At 43.0% G+C, this 21657-nt stretch overlaps 2 protein-coding genes across 2 annotated transcripts; both read right to left on the reverse strand.

Annotated features, from left to right (window-relative positions):
• Positions 1-17: 17 nt before the first annotated feature.
• LOC143552071 (uncharacterized protein At3g52155, chloroplastic-like) lies at positions 18-1854 on the reverse strand. Its single transcript, XM_077042375.1, has 4 exons — positions 1647-1854; positions 1285-1567; positions 841-958; positions 18-766 (listed from the first exon to the last, which is right to left on the reverse strand). Exons 1-4 carry the CDS (start codon positions 1849-1851, stop codon positions 701-703), a joined length of 672 nt encoding a protein of 223 aa, XP_076898490.1. The 5' UTR covers positions 1852-1854; the 3' UTR covers positions 18-700.
• A 13101-nt stretch (positions 1855-14955) lies between these two features.
• Positions 14956-20451, reverse strand: LOC143552073 (pyrophosphate-energized membrane proton pump 3-like). The gene is made up of 14 exons (XM_077042377.1): positions 20270-20451; positions 20057-20184; positions 19723-19926; positions 19486-19628; positions 19248-19395; positions 19046-19178; positions 18036-18208; positions 17201-17333; positions 16602-16789; positions 15923-16525; positions 15707-15862; positions 15512-15623; positions 15230-15425; positions 14956-15157 (listed from the first exon to the last, which is right to left on the reverse strand). Exons 2-14 carry the CDS (start codon positions 20150-20152, stop codon positions 15058-15060), a joined length of 2385 nt encoding a protein of 794 aa, XP_076898492.1. The 5' UTR covers positions 20153-20184; positions 20270-20451; the 3' UTR covers positions 14956-15057.
• Between the last annotated feature and the right edge of the window lie 1206 nt (positions 20452-21657).

The following is a 21657-nucleotide window of genomic DNA, read 5'->3' on the forward strand; positions in this document are numbered from 1 at the left end:
AAAACTTGGTCTCCTTTTTCATGCTAAAAGAGGAGACAGCCCTTTCTTTTGTTTGTTTGATATATAATAATAATAATAAACATCTCCAAAATGTATTGTTTATGGAGTAAGGTTTCTTCTATATGAATACATGATCTTGCTTTCTTTTTGTGTATGTGTATGCTTTCTTTCAGCTGGTTCATCTTTATCATGTCCAAATAAATTATGCATATAATAATGTAGGCCGGCCTTTATCGGTCTCATCTGCATATACACAAAACTCACATCGCTATCTATCACTGATAAATTATTAACATTATCAAAACATTTAAACAATCAATCCACTAACATCATATTTCCAAATGTATAGACTTGGCCACATTCAAATCATATGTAAATTTTAATGCATCGTTAAAATATGTATTTGTTTTAATCTCGGTGGAAGATTTGGTTATTGAAAACTTTCAGTTTTTGGTTACCAGTTACACAGAACAGTGTTATTATGATTCGGTTAGCCAACCGCCAGGCCTTCAATTTTGTGTTTGCTTAACTCAGACAAGCTTTATACAAATTTAGGATGGACAAATGTAAAAGAGTTTAATGATAATAAACTCATGATTTTATCCTTAATGGTACAGTCTTTCAAAAAGTGCGTATGTATGTATGTATGTATGTATGTATGTATGTTAACTTTACAGATTAATCCTAGCCTAGCTAGGGGCTAAGTAACATTTGGCTTGACTACTTGGTGAAGCTTCCAGCCACCATCTCCAGCCAAAAGAAACGCCTACAATATAATGTTACCAATAGTTGAGTAACACACAGCCATTGCACAATCATAATAAAGGTGAAACTGCTAACCTCTTCCCATGATTTGCCAGCAGCTTCAAGCAAGGCAGCATTGCAAGTCTTCAGTTCTACAGAGACACCAGAAAAGGTTGAGGCTGCCTCTTCCCATCCTCGATTATGTCCCATACACCTGGGAAAGAAAGAAGTCGCAATATAACAACCGACATCTTAAAATCTTCGTTTTCTTTGATCTTGGTGGTTTAATTCCCTTAAGAGATATGAGAGTAGTGGCTTCTTGACCTTTCTACCTACTTTTACACATTACAATAGTTGTTCTTAAGTTTGGTTTGAAGGATTTTGTCCAATTCATTTATATCCACCCTTTAATTTGACAAGCTCCATTGGCCAATCCATAAATGTCAACAGTTATCATTGCTGGAGGCTGGAATTATATCTAGATGTCTAGGCACTTGTAATTCATCATCATCACTTAATAAATAAATAGAAGTCACTCACATAACTGTAAGTATGTCGTCTGTAGCATATTTGCAGATGGCCTGTTGGAGGTGATGAGCCGTCTGGCCATCCATTGCCGCGACAGAGTAAAAGCTAGAGAGAAAGTGTATCTCAGCAGCATCCAACAAGGGGCGCAGGTGGTGCTGCATGATTTGAAGAGTCTGGCGTGTTCGTGTGGCATCACTGGATAATATAAGTTGAGGAATCCAACCGAGGCGTTGGAGGTTGTAAGTAAGTTGTATAACATCAGCTTCTCCATCTTTACTCAAAGGACGATCATGGTCTAAGCAGCAAAGTAAATAAGTCTAGGTAGGGCTAATTAATTAAAACATACATATACATATACATATACATATAGATACCTTTGATAGATCGAGATCGATAATCCTCCCAACAAGTCTTAGCGTGACGAAGTAAAATCAAGCGTCGAGGTGGAAGTGAAAGTGAAACACTATTACTATTGCTATTACTATTCTTCACCACCGTTGGTGGTGGTGGTCTGCGCTTCTTAAACCAACAACCTTCTGCCATCCACAGCTGCCGGGAGCTGCTAGTTACCATTACCATTACTGAAGAAGCGTGGATCGACTCACTGGTAGACGATCTACTTCCTCGGGTATGATTATACTATTTCACCGATGGTTTTCTTGGATCTGGGTTCTTCCACCTACAAAATGAACAGCACCGTCAACTTACCCCTCAGAAAGGGACAGAGGGGTCCTCTTTGGGGTAACCCTCCGGTGTGAGAATAAGTATTTGTGGGAGAAGATAACAATATCAGAGTAAGGAAATCTGGAGAGTATTGCTTAATAGCTGAATACTCTGTAATTGGATGTGATTATGTGTTACTGGCTGTAACTGTCTGATTGAATGTAATTGAATATGATTTGATGTCTCTCCTTGTGGAGTTGATGCTGTATTTATAGTGCTAGGGTTTCCACTGATTTGGCTCAGCCTTGTTGGCCTCCTCCAATTGATTTGCGCCACGTGTCCTTGGGGACACCTGGTGCTTTTTCATTGGTTATAATCACGTGGTAGCACATGGGTTATGCTGAGTTGTCCACCTTTCATTTGGCAGCTGTCAACATCAGCATATTCTTATTCCTTAAAAAGATACCTTTTGGAAGGTTGTCTGACGTGCACAATCAAGGTTGCCCTAATCCTGATTTGGATAAGGACGAGGTTGATTATGTGCATGTGTGATATGCGCCAATCCTGAGGATGCGCGAGGTCTTCTCTTTATTCTCTTTATTCTCACGCGCAGATGTTTCATGCGCAGATGTGATATGCACGAGCATGTGATATGCGCCGCGCGCATATGTGATATGCGTGAGCATATGTGATGCCTGGGCATCTGTGGTGCCTGGGCATATGATGCCTGAGCATGTGTGGTGCCTGGGCATATGGTGCCTGAGCATGTGTGGTGCCTGGGCATATGATGCCTGAGCATGTGTGATATGCGCCATGCGCGTAGGTTTTGGCTTTGTGCCTTCATAATGTCTTGATTTCAAGCCTCTTGTCTATATCTTGTGGGTTGACCCGCCTCGTTCGTTGTTGAGGCGGGTACATACCTCTTCAAGCCCCCCCAGTCTAATGTGTGTCTTGTCTCGCGCGAGCGAGGCAAGATAGATATTAGACTTAACAGTTTGCTCTTTAAGTAGGGGTTTGTCTTTTTCTTCTTATTACTCGTCATTGCGCGAAATTCTATCCTTTTGGTTGAAAACGAATCGTCTATGTACGTGATGGAGACGTGTCAGACCTTTCGTGTGCTCGAGGTGCTACAGTTGCCTTTCGTGTCCCCTCACAGAGTGTCAGGAACACGTGTCGCACTTGCATTGGTCCGTTCCTGCGAGTGGTGGCGCGTGAACTCTGGCAACAGCTGTATTATTTCTTTTCGTGTCCCCTCACACAGTGTGATTGACACGTGTCGCGCTTCCGTTGGCTTACACCTGCGAGTGGGGGCGCGTGAAGTCCGATCAGCACCATTTTTTCTCTTTCCTGAGCCTATAAAAGCCAGCCCTTAGAGTTTTTTTATCCTTCATCTTCTTGTTTATTCTGAGCTTTTCTTTCTTTCCTTGTCTTCTGATTACCTTTGTTCTGCTTCCAGGTCTCTGTTCTTCAGATCATCCTTTGTTCTTTGTCACAGTTGTATGTCTGATAGCTCAGACAACACAATCTCCCCCATCCATTGTCGTAGAAAATCGTTAGTAATGTCTACATTGAAGAAGACCGGCAAGGGGAAGAAGGCTGCTGAGGTCTCATCGGAGGAGGTAGGGAGGACCAAGGCCGTGAAGAGGTGGAATGAAATCCCCTGCAAATTGAGGCAGGCTGATCTTGACAGCCTTATCGCCTCTCAGGGTTTTCCCCCTCTGTTTGGCTGCATGTTGCCTGGGGCCGGGCAAACGGCGGCGGACCCGCCTACCGGCTATATATCCCTTTATAGCCATTTTTTCACCCACTGCAACCTTCGTCTCCCGATGACAAGGTTTGTGGGTGCACTGCTTCAGTTTTATGGGATTCATATATCCCAAGTCCATCCGTTTGGACTTGTGCGCATGACTCACTTTGAGTTCATGTGCAAATCCCAGCGCGAGGAGCCCACCCCTCGGCGCTTTCAGTTTTTTTACAAGCCCAAGATCCAAGACTCTTGGTTCTCTTTTATTCCTCGCAGTCAGAAGGTGAAGTGCTCCACTGTTTCATTCAAGAGCCTTCATGACTGGTCTGAGAGGTTTTTCTATATAAGGGCTGGTGTGATCCCCATCCGCATGACTATGCGCGTGATTTCTTCTGCGCCTGCGGAGAACCCAACTGGCGCCTGGGTTAATAAGTTGACCGCTGAACCATCCCCCGCCAAGAACATTTGTGAGGAGGCGCTGGTCGGGGTTGGTATGAGCAGGAGGTGGGCGGACAGCGCGCTTGAGCCCGTTATCCAAGTCGACGGGTTATGTAAGTTAATCTCATTGCTTTACTTCTGCGCGATTATAATTCCTTTTGCTGATATCATTCGACTTGTTTTGTGCAGTCACCAAGGAGTATATCCACGCCGCATATGATGAGCATATGGAGGGTGGCTCCGTCGCGGTCGGCGCTGGGGAGGTTGCTTTCCCCGATCGCTTCGATGACATGTTCATCCCTGATGATCTGGGGTTTGTCTTCGACAGCGATGCGCCTGGTAAGCCTTTGTACTTATGCATTTTCCTTTATAATACCAAATTTTGCTAACACTTCTGTTGCGTGTATTGTAGATGCGCTCGAAAACTACGAGCTGGAGCTCGCGGAAGAGAAGGAGGAAGAGGAGGCACCCCAACTAAAGCGTAAAGCTAAGGGGAAAACTGGCGCAGGGGCCAGTAAGAAACAGAAGAAAGATGTTGCCCCTGTTGTTCAGGATCCTCCTACTCAGGCGGGGGGATTTGGGAAAACCCAGGAGTTTACCACCAAGGTTTCCTTGTCTTCCCTGCCTCAAAAAGTGGGCAGACCTCCTGTCCACCTGAGGCATGGTGCCACTAGCTCCTCCCTTCGCGCGGCGGAAAAGGGAAGCGGTGTTGCGCCTTCGACAGGTATACTTTGCTTATCCTTTATGTCTCTATGAGCGCGATTCTGATAGAATTACTAATGAATCTTTGCTCACTCAAATGTTTGTAGGGCCGGCGACAGCGCAACAAGATGCCGAGGCTGCGCGGAGGTCGCTTCGAAGTCCCCTGTTTTACCCTCAAAGAAGGGTAGAATGGACTTCATGGCGATGTTTGCTTCGCGAACGGAGTTGCGCCAAGGTACGTATTGCGCTCTTATTTTCTGACTTTCTTTTAGATCAAGTCATGAACCATTTCTTTTTGTTGATTTTTTCATAGAAGCCGTAGCTGGCGTACAAGCTTCTGGCGGCACTCCTGGCGCCGGTGCCAGCGCCGTTGGCTCTGCTCCTGCTCCTGCTCCTGCAGGCGATGAATCTCCCCTCATCGGGATTACTAAGGAGCAGGAGGCCGTTTTGCGCGCCAACGTGGCGGCGTCGAGACCTCCTTCACCTCCACCTGCGCACAGCCCTCCTTGCGAGACCGATTTTGATTCTAGGTCGCAGGAGAAGAGGCCTATTTCAGAGGAGGGTGAGGAGTTTGAAGTTGAAGACTCCGCTGGCGCCCGCGCCAGCCCTGCAGCGCCACGAGGTTTCGCGACGGAGCCTTCTCGTGGGGCTGGCGCTGACTTTTCTGCTTCATCCCCGCAGGTATAGGTTAATTTTTGTTCCGCTGCGCGGACTTCCATCTTAGTGTTTTGATAACTTAGATAATTACTTTGCTTTTGCAGGAATCCGATCACATTTACCGCCCGAGATGGAATATTACTGAAGACAGCACCTTTCAGTCCATGGGTGTGTGTGCGGAATTCTGGGCTCATGCTGTGCCTCCATCTGAAAGGAGGTTCCAGGAGGACCGCGCTCGCGACGACTTGCTCAACGACCATATGTTTGCTGGGTCGGCCTTCTTTGCTGCCTCCCAAGAGCTTCGCTCTGATTACGTAAAAGTACGTGATGCTCTTGCGGAAGCCAAGCAAGAGGCTAAGGTGTCTGCTTGGCATCTTTCTGATGCTCGCGAGAGAGCTGAGAAGCTCCAAGCAGAGCTCAGTGAGAACAGAGCCAGTGCCAACAGCGCCTTCGTGAAGCGCGGTCATGAGCTTCAGGCTGCGCGGGAGAAGCTGCAGGCGGCGGAGGCGGACGCGGCCAAGTACTCGCGTAGAGCGCGCGAGTTGGAGCTCGAGGCGGAGGCGCGTGACCAAGCTCTTGTCCAGTCTATCACTGAAAAATCATCACTGGAGAGTGAGGTTGCGCGCCTGAAGAAGGAACTGGCGTCCGCGCAGGCCGAGAAGGATGAAGCCTTGGCGATGGCAGCGTCTAGCCAGGAAGCACTTGATTCTGCGCGGTCTGAAAATGAAGAAGCTTTGCCGGCAGCAGCGTCTGACAAAGAGGAGCTAAAAAAGACTAAGGAAACTGTTGAGTTATTAAACTCTCAGGTTCCTGCCCTCGAGACGTCTGTTGCTGGCCTCGCGCAGGATCGCCAATGGCTGATCTCACAGGGCATGACTCGTTGCGCTTACGCGATGAAATACTCAGACGAGTTTCAGGCCCTGGTGATGGATTGCAACGCTGCCGCGCGCTTGGTGGGCCGAGCTGAAGGGTTCACGGATGGTTATGAATATGGCATGTTGAAGAAGAACCCATCCGAGTACCCTTATCAGAGCGACGTTGCCTGCGCGGACATGGCCGCGATGGGGGAGAAGTATATGAATACTCCCATTCCCATCCTTGCGCAGGTATTTTATCCTTAATGAGATTATCTTAACTTATTTTCCAAGTCTTTTGTACTCATATTTTTCCATATGATTTGCAGATATCCGCGCTTGCTGACCAGCCCGATCTCGCCGCGCTAAAGAAATTACTTGACGAGTGCGAAGGGGCTGGTGGCGGCGATGATGGCGCGGGGAATGCTGGCGTTGCTAGCGGCTCTGGCGTGGCCAAAGGATCCGCTCCTGACACTGTTGTGCTAGAAGACTCCATTCAAGATGAACAACTTGACTACGGTCAGTTTGGAGATGATGAGGAGCAGGCTGCGCCAGATGCTGAGGGCGATGATGAGGATTATGAAGAGGCTGACGTCGACGTGGAGACTTGAGAAGCCCTTCATGTTTTTTATTTTTATTTGTAATTTGTATCTCATCATCTTGTAAACTTGTAAATTTCAATGCTTTTGAATGAAATTATGTTTTTCCCTTCTTCGCATCTTGCGCATTCCCCATTCATCTCTTTATATTGAATGTTTGCTTGTTGAATATAAGATATGCTTGCACGTTGGAATAAGAACAAGGTTGTAAGGAATTTATTATTCTTAACCCTTGTCGTATTGTAAGTGATTTTGCCATATCTTGATTATGTTGACACGTGTCTTGGCGTTTTCATTATTCCTCTTTTGCGCGACGTTATCGCGCATGGAATTATGAGTTTTTTAGCCTTTACGTGTCAATATGTGTTACTCAGATATCCATTACAATTTCATGCGCGACCTCGACCTGAGACCTTAACAACTATGTTTTGGCATTCGCTTTGCCTTAGTTGTGCTTAGGTATTTTTATGGTCAGTCTGCGCAGCATGTAGGATGGATGTTGTGAGTGATTTGAGCTAAGGCTCACATTATTGGGCTAAGGCCCTGACGTTTTAGAGTTAAGACTCGTTAACGCGTTTGAGCTTGTTGCTCGCGCATGTATGTTTTACTTCGTTTTATTTTGTTTTGATGTCAATACGATGTTGTCATATTGCTCAAAATTAATAAAGGGAAGTGTGAAACATGTATGCAAAAGGTAATAGAATTGGGCTAAGGCCCTGACGTTTTAGAGTTAAGACTCGTTAACGCGTTTGAGCTTGTTGCTCGCGCATGTATGTTTTACTTCGTTTTATTTTGTTTTGATGTCAATACAATGTTGTCATATTGCTCAAAATTAATAAAGGGAAGTGTGAAACATGTATGCAAAAGGTAATAGAATCCACATTAAGAGAAGATAGCGCGTATCATTATTCATAATGGCTTAAAAGGCCTTGATTACAAACTTGATATTTTTTACATGAAACATTTTCTAAGCTGTGCCGCGTTCCATGCGCGCGGGATCTTCTTTCCATTCAAATCTTTTAAAGCATATGCGCCTTTGCCCAATTCTTCTGAGATTTGATACGGTCCCTCCCAATTGGGTGACATTTTTCCTAGGGGTATCGCGCGGCTAGCTTCATTGTTTCGAAGGACAAAATCATTTTTCTTGAAGTGGCATTCTTTCACACGCTGGTTGTAATATTTTTCCAGTTTTTTCTTGTACTTGGCTTCACTGATGATAGCCGCCTCTCTGCGCCCTTCAAGTAAGTTGAGATCCAACCTTCGTTCGCGCTCGTTATCAATCTTGCTCATCATGAGTACTCTATGGGATGGGCATCCAATTTCCGCTGGAATCATTGCCTCTGTTCCATAGGTTAGGCTGAACGGAGATTCGCCATTGCTGGTTTTGCTTAATGTCCTGTGTGCCCACAGGACATTAGGTAGCTCTTCGACCCAAGAATGGGATTCTCCCTCTAACCTTTTCTTCAGCCCATTCAGCAAGCTTTGGTTAGCGCGTTCCACTTGGCCATTCCCCTGAGGGTGATAAACTGAAGTGAAAATTTGGTTGATGCGCAATTCCTTGAGCCAGCTGGATATCTTTTTGTCAGTGAATTGCTTGCCATTATCGCTCACAATTTCCATGGGCAAGCCAAAACGGCATATGATGTGGCTCCATATAAACTGCTTCATCGCTTCGGCTGTGATTTTTGCTAGTGGCTTGGCTTCAACCCATTTTGTGAAATAGTCTACTGCCACTACCAAGAATTTTACTCGCCCTTGCGCTTGCGGAAGGGGACCCACAATGTCAATTGCCCATTTGTGGAAAGGCCATGCAGAGGTCACTGGAATCAAGTTGTTCTTTGGCCGCATGGTGTTTGGCGCATAGCTCTGACATGCTTTGCATTTTTGGATCTCCTTTAGAGCGTCCAAGTACATGCCTGGCCAATAGTAACCTGCGCTCATTGCCTTGGCAACCACCATGCGTGGTCCAGCATGTATTCCACAGATTCCTTCGTGTATTTCTCTTATCACATAACTTGCTTCCTCAGCATCTAGGCATTTCATGAGCGGCCCAAGATAAGAGCGTCGATAAAGTGTACCATCAAGCAGTTCATAGTTCTGCGACTTGTGTCTTATCTTCCTCGCCTGTGCGCGATCGTCTGGTACTCTTCCCTCCTTCAAGAATTCCATTATTGGAGTTATCCATGATGAAGGGGTTGTGTGAGTTACAAGGACAGACTTCGCTCCCACCGACGGGTTGCTCATTACTTCTACTCTGACATCTTTGCCAAAGTGATCGAAGCTGGTTGATGCCATCTTGCTCAGCGCGTCAGCAGATTTGTTTTCACTGCGCGGAATGTGAATGATTCTGAAGCTGTCAAATTGCTCGATGAGCTTTTTCGCCTGCTCTAGGTATAGAGGCATGGTGTTCTCCTTGGCATCATAAAGGCCATTGACCTGTGCTGCTACCAAGTATGAATCAACATGGGCCTCCAGGTTTTTAACTCCGAATTTTTGCGCGATGCGCAGGCCAGCCAGCAGGGCTTCATACTCGGCCTCATTGTTGGTGCTTTTGAAGTCCAACCTGATGGCGTAAGTATATTCATGATTCTCTGGATCCACCAGTTTTAGGCCTGCGCCGGACCCTTCATTGTTTGAAGCTCCGTCAGTGAACAATCTCCAAACATTTTCTTCATCATTGGCTCGCGGAGGGTCTACCTCGCGCTGAGCCTCTTCAATTTTTCCTTCGGGGACTTCTGCAATGAAATCAGCTAAAACTTGTCCCTTTATTGCTGGACGAGGCTTATAGGAGATCGTGTGTTCTCCTAATTCCAGCGCCCACTTTGTCAACCTTCCCGAGAGCGCGGGGCGCCGCAAAACTTGCTGGATGTTGTAACCAGTCAGAACTTCAATGGGATGACCATTGAAATATCTATGAAGCTTGCGCGACGCGTGTGTTAGTGATAAAACTAACTTTTCCATGATGGAGTAGCGCGTTTCAGGATCTGTCAGCACCCGACTCACATAGTATATTGGCGTTTGGATTCCCTTGCGATCCACCAATAATACTGCGCCGATGGCGCGCTCTCCTGCTGATAGGTATAATGTTAGAGTTTCACCAGGAAGTGGAGCTGTGAGCGCGGGCAGATTTATCAAACATTCTTTTATCTCCCTGAAAGCTTGCTCGGCCTCGGGAGTCCATTTGAATTGGCTTTTCTTTAAGCAATTCCTCAATGTGTTGACAAATGGGGTAGATTTGCTTGCATGGTTCGCTAGGAACCTGTTGATTGAGACCAATCTACCATTCAGCTTCTGAACTTCTTTCATGGTGGATGGCGAGGGCATGTCAAGGATGGCCTCCACCTTCTTAGGGTTCACCTTGAAACCATCCTTGGTGACCATTACACCCAGAAATTTTCCCTCTTGCACGCCGAAAGTGCATTTGCTCGGATTGAGCTTCATGTTAACTTCCTTTAGGCGCTCGAGGGTTTCCTCGATGTCTTTGAGCATCTGTTTTTCCTCTCTGTTTTTGATCACCAAATCATCTACATAGACTTCTAGGTTTCTTCCAATTTGCTCGTTGAAAACGGCATCCATAAGTCTTTGGTAGGTGGCGCCCGCATTCTTCAAACCAAAGGGCATTTTTGTGTAGCAAAAAACACCCTTGTCGGTTCTAAATGCGGTCTTGTCCTCATCTTGTGGTGCCATTTGAATCTGGTGATAGCCTTTGTAGGCATCCAGGAAACATTTGAGCTTGAATGGCGCCACGGAGTCCACCTTTGCGTCGATGTTTGGGAGGGGGTAACAATCTTTTGGGCACGCTTTGTTGAGGTCTTTGAAGTCAATGCACATCCTCCACGACCCGTTACTTTTCTTTACCATCACAGGATTGGCTACCCACGTCTGGTATCGTATCGGGCGGATGATGTTTGCGCGCAGTAAATCCTCAACCTACTCATTCATGGCCCTCGCTTTCTCATCCCCTATGACTCTCTTCTTTTGAGCAATTGGCTCTACAGACTTGAACGTGTTGAGAGAATGTTGTGCCAGGTCTCGCGGAACCCCAGTCATATCAGAGTGTTGCCACGCGAAGACCGACATATATGCTGTGAGCAATCTTTTCATTCTCACCCTCGTGTCGTCTGATATCGTTGCGCCAATTGTGATCTTCTGCTCTGGGAATTTTGGGTTGAGAATCCATTCCTCTGGCGCGTTGTCTGCCATTGGAAGTTTCATTCTCCCCTCCCGCGGAGTACTTGTCACTGCACACAAATGATCCCGGTATACAAAAGTTACACCTGTTGGTGTTGGGAACCCCAACGCTCCGTGCGCTGGCGACGGTATGGCGTTGAATTGGGCAATCGTTTCCCTACCCAGGATCATATTGTGGCATGAAGTGGTGGGCAAGACCAAGAAGTTAACAACTTCGGCTCGCTTGTGTTTCTCATCCCCCATAGTTAGCTCAAATTGTATTTGACCTAGGGGATGAATGATTTCATTTGAAACACCAGAGATTGGTGCATTCACAATTTCAAGCCTTGCTTGGTCTGCCGGATCCTGCTTCCTGAAACATTGCTCATACATGATGTCTGACTCGCTGCCAGTGTCCACCAGGACTTTTGACACTTCGTAATGAGCAATGTGTGTAGTGATGACCAGAGGACTGCTAATTGAAGGGCCTCCCCTGATTCTTGGGAAGATTACTTGTTGCTCGCGCCAATCTCCTTGGATTTGCGCGCTTCTTTTTCTTGATGTTTGCCCTTGCCTTCCTCCCTCGGCTACACAGATTCTTTTGTACTTTTTGCTGGCAGAGGCTCCTTCTGGTTGTTCATTTTCTGGTCTTGAGTTTTTTACCAGGTGAGCCAGCTTGCCTGATTTCACATCCTTTTCAATTGCATCCTTCAAGTGGTGGCATGCATCAGTGTTGTGTCCTGTGGACTTGTGAAACTCACAGTACTTGCCACTGTCTGATGGTCCCTTGTAGTGTAGTGGCTTGGGGCTTTTGAATTGGACATTCTCAGTGCTTAACACCTGTGAAGGCGTTTTAGTGAGGGGAGTCCATATTCTTGGCAGAGGTCTGCTAGGATCTCTGCCGCCCTCCCTCTTGTCACCCTCCCCGCGATTACGAACATCTTTTTGGGGCTGGGGTGAGCTTGGTTGCGCCTGCTTTTCTGCGGAAGAAAAACTGGTTGGTTGCAACCTGGACCATACAGAGTTCTGTTTGCCCCTTTTTTCTTTGCTGCGCGGTGACTCAGCTTGATGCGCTCTTTCTCTTGCCCTATCTTGGGCAATTTGTTTTTCATTTCTCGCGAAAACTCGCGATGCTTCCATTAACTTGGCCCACGTGGTGGGCATGCCATCTCTGCTTATGAGAGCTCGGCGGAGTTGATCACTGCGCGCGCCTTGTATAAAGGCCACGCGCAATAGTTTCTCAGTGATACCTCCGATTGCCAGAGACTCCTGATTGAAACGAGTGATGTAGTCTTCAATCGTTTCATCATTCCTGCGCACGCAGTGCATGATGTCATCAGGGTCGCGCGTGTGTCTGCGCTGCTGTACGAAGTGGGCTTGGAACTTTTCCAATAGTTCCTCGAACCCATCAATTTGCCCAGTCGGCAAGCTCTCGAACCAGACACGCGCCGCGCCCGTGAGGCAGCGAGCAAACATGTGACACCATGTTGGCATCGTCCAGCTCTCTAGGTTTCCCGTGTTGTAAAAACCTTGCAAGAAATCGTCTGGATCTGTTGTGCCGTCATATTTGCCCAAACCACTTGGCATCTTGGTTTTGTGCTGGATGGGAGCCTTCGCGATGCGCTCAGTGAACTTTGAATGTTTCACCAAGATGGCTGGTCTGTACGGTGTAGTTATGTCCACTTGCCCTCTAACTGGTGGGCTGTACGGTATGTGCAGATCCAGATCGGCTCTGGCTCCAGGCGCCATGTTCACAGGCGCGCGGAGCTGTGAGCCTCCTGCATGAGTATCTCGCGTCTTCCTCATGCTGTGCACTTCTTCATCACTGAACTCAGTGTGTGCAGTGTGAACAGAATGTCCTTCTTCCGGCGAGCGCGGCCTTTTTGTTCCATGAACAGTTTGCTTATCAAACGTTTGCCTTTGTGTTAAGTCGGCTAGCTTTTTCTGTTTGACCATCTCATTGTACTTGTCCATTAGACGCCGCTGCTCGTTTATGAGCCATTCTTTAGGATCATTTGTTTCATCTTCTGGACCCATTGGTCCTTTTTGTTTCGCGCCGGCAAGATTTTGTAACGTGAGATCGTCTGGAGGAGTTTCAGTCTGGCCGTGAGGAGTTGTGATGAAGGGACGGTTACTGGTGGTGCGCGTAGAATCATGCGGCCCCCTCAGAAACTGCTGTCCCTCATTAACATCCTCACGTTCAATATCCTCCAGAACTTGATCGACGTTACGAGCACCAGAAACCATGGTGAAAATTTGTTTTTATATATAGATCTGATGAGATCTGATTGCCGTTGTAACAGTGGATGGCGCCAATGAAGAAGCGTGGATCGACTCACTGGTAGACGATCTACTTCCTCGGGTTTGATTATACTATTTCACCGATGGTTTTCTTGGATCTGGGTTCTTCAACCTACAAAATGAACAGCACCGTCAACTTACCCCTCAGAAAGGGACAGAGGGGTCCTCTTTGGGGTAACCCTCCGGTGTGAGAATAAGTATTTGTGGGAGAAGATAACAATATCAGAGTAAGGAAATCTGGAGAGTATTGCTTAATAGCTGAATACTCTGTAATTGGATGTGATTATGTGTTACTGGCTGTAACTGTCTGATTAAATGTAATTGAATATGATTTGATGTCTCTCCTTGTGGAGTTGATGCTGTATTTATAGTGCTAGGGTTTCCACTGATTTGGCTCAGCCTTGTTGGCCTCCTCCAATTGATTTGCGCCACGTGTCCTTGGGGACACCTGGTGCTTTTTCATTGGTTATAATCACGTGGTAGCACATGGGTTATGCTGAGTTGTCCACCTTTCATTTGGCAGCTGTCAACATCAGCATATTCTTATTCCTTAAAAAGATACCTTCTGGAAGGTTGTCTGACGTGCACAATCAAGGTTGCCCTAATCCTGATTTGGATAAGGACGAGGTTGATTATGTGCATGTGTGATATGCGCCAATCCTGAGGATGCGCGAGGTCTTCTCTTTATTCTCTTTATTCTCACGCGCAGATGTTTCATGCGCAGATGTGATATGCACGAGCATGTGATATGCGCCGCGCGCTGATGCGCCACGCGCATATGTGATATGCGTGAGCATATGTGATGCCTGGGCATCTGTGGTGCCTGGGCATATGATGCCTGAGCATGTGTGGTGCCTGGGCATATGGTGCCTGAGCATGTGTGGTGCCTGGGCATATGATGCCTGAGCATGTGTGATATGCGCCATGCGCGTAGGTTTTGGCTTTGTGCCTTCATAATGTCTTGATTTCAAGCCTCTTGTCTATATCTTGTGGGTTGACCCGCCTCGTTCGTTGTTGAGGCGGGTACATACCTCTTCAATTACTATTGTAAAGGAAGGAAGGGGTTTAGATTAGGCTTTATTCCTTCCTTCCTTCCTTCCTTTGTCTTTGTTTTATTTCTAATCATTCAAATTTATTTATTTTTATTTATTTATTCTCTAGACCACCTCCTCCTCCTTTTGTTTTTTAATAATAATAAGAATAATAATAATAATAATAATGACGTCAATTTACCCACCAACCCACCAATATTCTAAACTTGTTTTCAGTTTATGAACCTAGTGTTGGTTTATATGATCCCTGAAGGTGCGCCTCCGAGAGATACATACATACATACATACATGATTTACACTATCTTTCATTAATTAATTAAACATGTCAAGTGAATAACATAATAAAAATGAATGGAAGACGACGACCTTCATTATTTGCCATTTCACACTCTATCCAAAATTATATTAATTTTTTTTCTATCATTCAAATCACAACTAATATCAATAGACAACAAGCAATCAAATGACACTAGGAGAAGAAGATGTAAGTAAACAACAAAAAGGAAATGAAAAATAAGAGCCATCTTTCACATGCATTTTGCTCCCAAGTTAAGATAAAATCGGTCGGTATTAATAATAAATAAATAAACTCTCATTACTGTTGATCACAAAAAGACGGGCGCCATCACCAGCGTTATCGTTGCAAGCATCTTGATAAGAACATGCAGGGAAGGCCCAGCTGTGTCTTTGAAGGGGTCACCTACACTGTTTGTTGTAAACAAAGGGTTAGAAATGAAGAAAAACCAAGAAATAATTTACGATTGGATGGAGACTTACGTATCACCAGTAACTGCTGCTTTGTGGCTCTCACTTCCTTTGCCTCCAAGAGCCCCCGTCTCAATATATTTCTTAGCATTATCCCAGGCACCACCAGCAGTGTTGAGGAAAAGAGCCATCAGAATACCAGAAACCGTAGCAAACATCAACATGGCGGCCACCACTTGGAAAACAAACAGAATGCGAAACAGAATGCCTGTTTGGAAAACAAACAAATAAAATGTTCCTCGTGAACAACAACATATATATCTCTTGTCATTGAAATAATGTGATTTACTATACCAACAAATATAGGTGATATAATGGCCAAGGCTCCAGGCTTTATCATCTCCCTCAGAGAAGCAGAGGCGACAATTGCAACACATCTCCCATAATCTGGTTTCTCTTTGAAGTCCTATAATAAACATAAGCATGGAGAATTTCATAAAAGAATAATAAGGTAATAGCTGGCTGCGTTAAAAAAATTTGTTTACGTACCATGATGCCTGGCCTCTCAATAAACTGTCTTCTTACTTCGTTAACAACCTCTTGGGCGGTGCGGCCAACTGCAGCACATGCCCACGCACTGAAAAGAAATATAAGCATGGACCCCAACAATCCACCAACAAATACTTCTGGAATGGCGATGTCAACCTGCAAATGATGATTAAGCACTTGATCCACACCACAACAATCCAATCAGAAATTACCTACCTGTGTAAATGAGGAGTGAGCAAATGATGCTACTTCATCCATATACGCACTGAATAAAAGAAAAGATGCAAGTGCAGCAGATCCAATGGCAAACCCTTTTGTGGTTGCTTTCGTTGTGTTCCCAGCTGCATCCAAAACATCAGTGATCTCCCGAACGCTTTCAGGCTGCTGACTCATCTCAACGATTCCACCAGCATTATCAGCTATTGGGCCAAACATATCCATAGTGAGAACATAGGCTGCAGTGCTAAGCATGCCCATTGTTGCAACTGCCGTCCCAAACAGCCCACCTGTCGGATTCCCAACATCATCAACCAACCCCGAGGTTTGCCCCAACCAGAAAGCCAAAACAATAGACACGCTTATCACAAGGACAGGAAGAGCGGTAGACTCTAGACCCAAGCTAATGCCCGCAATTACGTTAGTCCCATGGCCTGTTGAGCTGGAAAGAGCTAACTTGCGTACAGGCTCGTGTTTATAGTCAGTGTAATACTGAGTAATCCATACGAAAATGTAAGCTGTCATGATTCCAACCAAACCACACAAGGCAAAATTCAACCAAGCAGAAGGAGCTTGTTCTGTGTACAGCATCCACCGTGTAGACTGCATGCATACGCAACAAACAATTTTATAAGCTGTAGCAAACAACAGAAATAGCAGCATGCTTCAAGTCACTTACCAAACCGAAAGTCACAACCGCTAAAACAATTGTAACAGAATATCCTTTCTGAAGTATCGTCATAGGATCCTCCATAATACCAATCACTCCAGGATCACGTGTGCCACGTATTGAAAACATTCCCACTGATGATATTATGAGATCAAACGAATGGATGACTAGAGGAAACAAGATGAAGCCGGATGGATCTGCATGTTCATAGATAGATGATTGACTGACCACATAACATAATGTAAGAAAAACATACATATGTTGGAATATAGAACCACAATACTAAAGTTATTCATCATATAACTACAAACTAAGCAACTAACTTTAGCTCCCTGTCATGAGCTATAACATTAAAAATTATCAGCAGTAGCAGATCAGAAAAGTTAATGTGTCTCAACTCTCAATTTGCCTCATATGAAATGTTTTCCAATATCATAGAGATAAGAGGTAGAACACAAATCTAGTTAACAAACAAACAACTGCACAGAGTTAATGAAAATATGCTGCTGACAAAGAACAAGTCTAGAAGATACGATGAACAACACTCTTTAACTGATTATAAACGCATAATTTCAGAGACTTAGGAATCAACTACAATTATAGAGAACCAAATGATTTATCTTCAATTTTGCAGCGCTGAGCCATGGTTCCACCAAGTATCATAGCACTGATTATCTCTGCAGCTATGCTCTCAAACAGATCAGCTCCTCTAGCTGCACAATCACCAACATTATCTCCAACCTGTATGATCAAAAATAACATAAATCAGTTAGATAAAAATAATCATCACGATAAGAAAAATAATATGCATTTTCACAAGCTAGACTAATACATCAGACACGAATAATGATAATCAAATATATGAGAAACCGAAAGTGGGTACTAATTGCTGCAGTTAAGATCCAAGCAATTGAATTCAGAAAAATACTTGCATAAAAGACACCGTTCGCAGATTTGTTGATTCAAGACAAACTATGAGGTCAACTTAGATTCATACCAGGATGCGTTTGGAGCTCCCTAATGAAACTGCCAAACCTCCCCTTACTATCAAAAGAAGTGGTAATAAATAAAACAAAGAACATCACAATAAAGGGCAATCTAACCAATTGGCAAACTAGCAGATACACTGTAAACTAGAAGTCTCCTTCCTCAATAACTTTCTAGGGCAACTTAAGCAACACTTTACTAGTCACAAATCATTGACAAAACCTTACAGTCAATGTGGAAATATAAACATGTAGAGAAAGGGGGTGAGAGGCAGTCAAGTGGTTTGTGTTGGTGGCCTCTTTCTTTTTGTTTGTTTTAACACTCCATCTTATTTTTGTGATTCCATATTATAATTTGCACCAGAATCAATATGGCAAACTGAAGCTCAATCTGTTTGGTATTTCATTCACATGTATTACTATTCAATAAGCAAAAAACTAAGAAAGAAATGTATACCAGATCAGCAATGACAGCAGGGTTTCGAGGATCATCTTCGGGTATTCCCTGCTCTACTTTTCCAACAAGATCAGCACCAACATCAGCAGCTTTCGTGTATATTCCACCACCCAACTGAGCAAAAAGGGCTACGAATGAAGCTCCAAAACCATATACCACAAGAAGAAGAGGCACTGAAGACACATATGTTACAAATGTGATATTGTTAAAGGATTTAGTCTTAGATCAGATGACAAGAATAACAGGTTTCCTAGTAAGAACTGATAATTATGCACAAAAACCAGTGACTGCAGCAAAGTTTAGCATGAATACTTTTTGACAGCAAGATTCTGCCAAGTCCACCTCACCAAATATATATATATATATATATATATATATATATATATATATATATATATATATATATATATATATATATATATATCACCTTGCAAAACTTGACACCAGACTCAGCTAAGCCAAAATCTTTACTATTTATAGTTATTTTTTAGAATCACAATCCCTGTGGTTGGCCCTTGTCACACCTTTGGGGTATAAGTTTAAAAAAGTTGCATATTTGAGTTATGTGATTACACAAATAGTCTCTCAAAAGAATATTCCTGTTATTTTTCCCAAACTTAACACAAACTTTAATGGAAGTTAGGGCTAGAACCCAAACATGTTACAAAATGAAAACCAAATAACTCAAACATGCAACTCTTTGAAGAACTTAGGCCCATGACTAGAGCCAAACCACAAAGACTTATTGTGTAAATAACTCTTTTTTTCATTTGAGAGCCTTGGGATGCAAAGGCTGACCCTAAGCAATAAACAATGTCCTTTATAAAACTTAACACTTCACACATGACACACCTATTTTAGATATAGACCTATTTGTGCAACATAGCAATGGGATGCCATGTCATCTACATGAGTTAAAAAGTCAATGAACACTTTGAGACACGGACTCCATAATAAAATGCACAGATGCATCAACTAATACTAATCCATTAGAATAAGTTGACACTCACAGTCAGTAACCTTCATTGAGCCTGGCGAGTCCACTCCCAACCAAACATAGAATGTAGCATAAAGGATGGCAACACCAATTACAGCCATCCCAACAACCACCAAGGCTGAGAATCCACCAGCACGAACAGCTATCTGAGCAAAAAAAAGTGTCAGTGGAATAACTACCAGAAAAGGATTATACAGAAATGGAACAAGAGAAACCTGCAGAGCCTCTCTTGCAGACCGTCTTGCTGCACTTGAAACACGGACATTAGCACGTACAGAGACCCACATGCCAACATAGCCAGCCATACCAGAACATACAGCTCCTAAAAGAAAAGAGAAGACGGTGATAGATGCAGAAGTTAACCTGCATCAGCATTGCCCTAGTCAACAACTTCAACATGAAAGATACAAAGCATGCATGATAAAGGAGAATCGGCATTGACATTCTCATCACCTCCCTAAGCCTGATGATTCTTGTTGAGGACGAAACATATATATGCCAAAGATCACTAATGCTAGCAAAAAAGCCATCTTAGAGATAGATCCATACTGGGTCTTAAAGAAACCCTCAGCTCCATCATGTATTGCATCTGATATCTGACATACAAAAATGCCATCTTAGGAGGCTATGGTACCTAAACATCCATCCATTCATCCATGTTAAATTAAATAATTGAGCATAGAGGAGTACCTGAAGCATCTCAGGAGGTCCTTCATCCTTGGCAAGTACCCAATTAGTGAGATATATAGATAGGAGGAAGCTGATGATGCAAATTGAGAAGACAAAGACAATGATGGGTGAGGTGCTAGCACCAACGTAAAAAATAGCTCCAAAGCCCAAAAAGAGAAGCACAAAAAGAAGGCGCACATTCATTCTCATGAGAAATCGGAACATCTGCAGCAGCATCAGGTTTATGATGACTATTTTATTTATTATAATATAATAAAGATGATGATAATGATTACGTATGTATGTATGTATGTATGTATGTATGTATAATAAAGAGGAATAATAATAATAATACCAGAGGCATGGTAGGTTTGGTTCGCATGTCGGGAAAGGTGGTTCTGGGTCGGTCTTGGTAAAGAGGCAAACTGCCAGTTTCCATGGAATCATCCATTGCAACAAGTAACTTCTCACTCTATCTCTAAACTAAATCCAACAAGCAAATGAATAATGATGATGACCAAATTACTTAAAATTACAAAATAAGAGCAACTAGTACCAGGCAGCCTACCTAGGGTTTTAGCATGAATTCTGTTTAGCAGCAGACCTGACCTAACCTAACCTTGCGTTGCGTTTTATACATAAAACAGTCAGTCAGTCAAGTCGCTAGATCGGGGAAAACGTATACAATAATAATAATAATAATGCTTATGCTTCTTCAGTTGATCAACAAATACAGAGATCGATTAGATTAGATTACCTGATGATGATGATGATGATGATGATGATCGGCAATCGGAAGCAGTCAGTATTTGATCAACAAATAAATAAATAGGGCTCAGAACAAGGTGAACAACAACAACGACTTGTTAATATTATTATTATTCGACTTTGACTTTCGCTTTGCTTTTTTAAATCATATCAAAAATTAATTAATTATATTAATAAAATCTCTTTATTTCTAATTTTCTATCTACATATTATTTTGTTATTAGTCTAGTTTTACCACACGCTATCATACTTTTAAAGTGAATATATTATCACAAGGTATTTTTTCTCTGAGATATCGAAGACGGTGTCCATGATTCATTTTCTTATGGTTTGAGTTATCAGTTATCATGTCCATTATAATTTTTGGTTCTCTTTACATATGATACACTAAGTTTGAGTCTGTTTTTTACACAATTGAAAAACAAATTAAAAATAAAAAAATTATTATATTTAATACTTAAATTCAGCTATTTCATATAATAATGTTTATTTATGACTTTTTAATAAGTTTTTGATATATTATACATTATAATTTTAAGTTTAAAATCAAATGTTGGTGTTTGATTTATTTAAAAAAATAAAACATTTATGCATTATAAAAATTATTTTATAACAAAATGTTGTCACAAATTTAAAAACTAAATTTAAAAAAACTAAGGTTTTGTTATTAAATAAAATATATAAAAATATATATTATATTTTAAAATATAATAAGAAATTATGAACAATCTTAAATTGTTGCATTAAAGAGATATGAGAATACAATATGATATTATAAATTATGAAAATATTTATAATTAAATATAATTTTGGTTTTATACTTAAAAACAATTACTTTTATATAACTTAAGTAAAAATTTTAACACGATTACCAGTTTAGTGGAGTTGATAAGCATATTTGGTTTGAAACATGATTTTTCGGGTTCGAAACCCGTATCACACAATAATTCATTTTTCAAAATTTTATAAAGTCTTACGGGTCATCGGTTATGATAGATAAACGGGTCATGGGTCATGATATAATGGTACAATTATTGATCGGATTCTTTCGTAGGGTCAAAATATATTATATGAAGCTCACCAAGACCGAATTTCTGATCCGATTCATTTTTCGAACTGGCCACGGGGTGGCGTTAGGGCATAATTATTCATCTGATTCTTACTTTGGGTCACAAAATATTGTATGGA

Source organism: Bidens hawaiensis, unplaced genomic scaffold, assembly GCF_021521415.1.
Source record: "Bidens hawaiensis isolate Kalapana, Puna unplaced genomic scaffold, B.hawaiensis_p1.1 tig00016758_1, whole genome shotgun sequence".
In the NCBI taxonomy this organism is placed as follows: domain Eukaryota; kingdom Viridiplantae; phylum Streptophyta; class Magnoliopsida; order Asterales; family Asteraceae; genus Bidens; species Bidens hawaiensis.

Excerpts from the sequence above, each read along its gene's own strand:
- LOC143552071 (XM_077042375.1), bottom strand. The coding sequence starts at position 1,851 with ATGGTAATGGTAACTAGCAGCTCCCGGCAGCTGTGGATGGCAGAAGGT. Across the intron at positions 959-1,284 it reads GACGACATACTTACAGTTAT|GTGTATGGGACATAATCGAG; the intron begins GTGAGTGACTTC and ends TTTCTTTCCCAG. Across the intron at positions 767-840 it reads CTGGCAAATCATGGGAAGAG|GCGTTTCTTTTGGCTGGAGA; the intron begins GTTAGCAGTTTC and ends ATTATATTGTAG.
- LOC143552073 (XM_077042377.1), bottom strand. The coding sequence starts at position 20,152 with ATGGATGATTCCATGGAAACTGGCAGTTTGCCTCTTTACCAAGACCGA. Across the intron at positions 17,334-18,035 it reads CTGCTGTCATTGCTGATCTG|GTTGGAGATAATGTTGGTGA; the intron begins GTATACATTTCT and ends TTGATCATACAG. Across the intron at positions 15,624-15,706 it reads TTGAGAGGCCAGGCATCATG|GACTTCAAAGAGAAACCAGA; the intron begins GTACGTAAACAA and ends TGTTTATTATAG.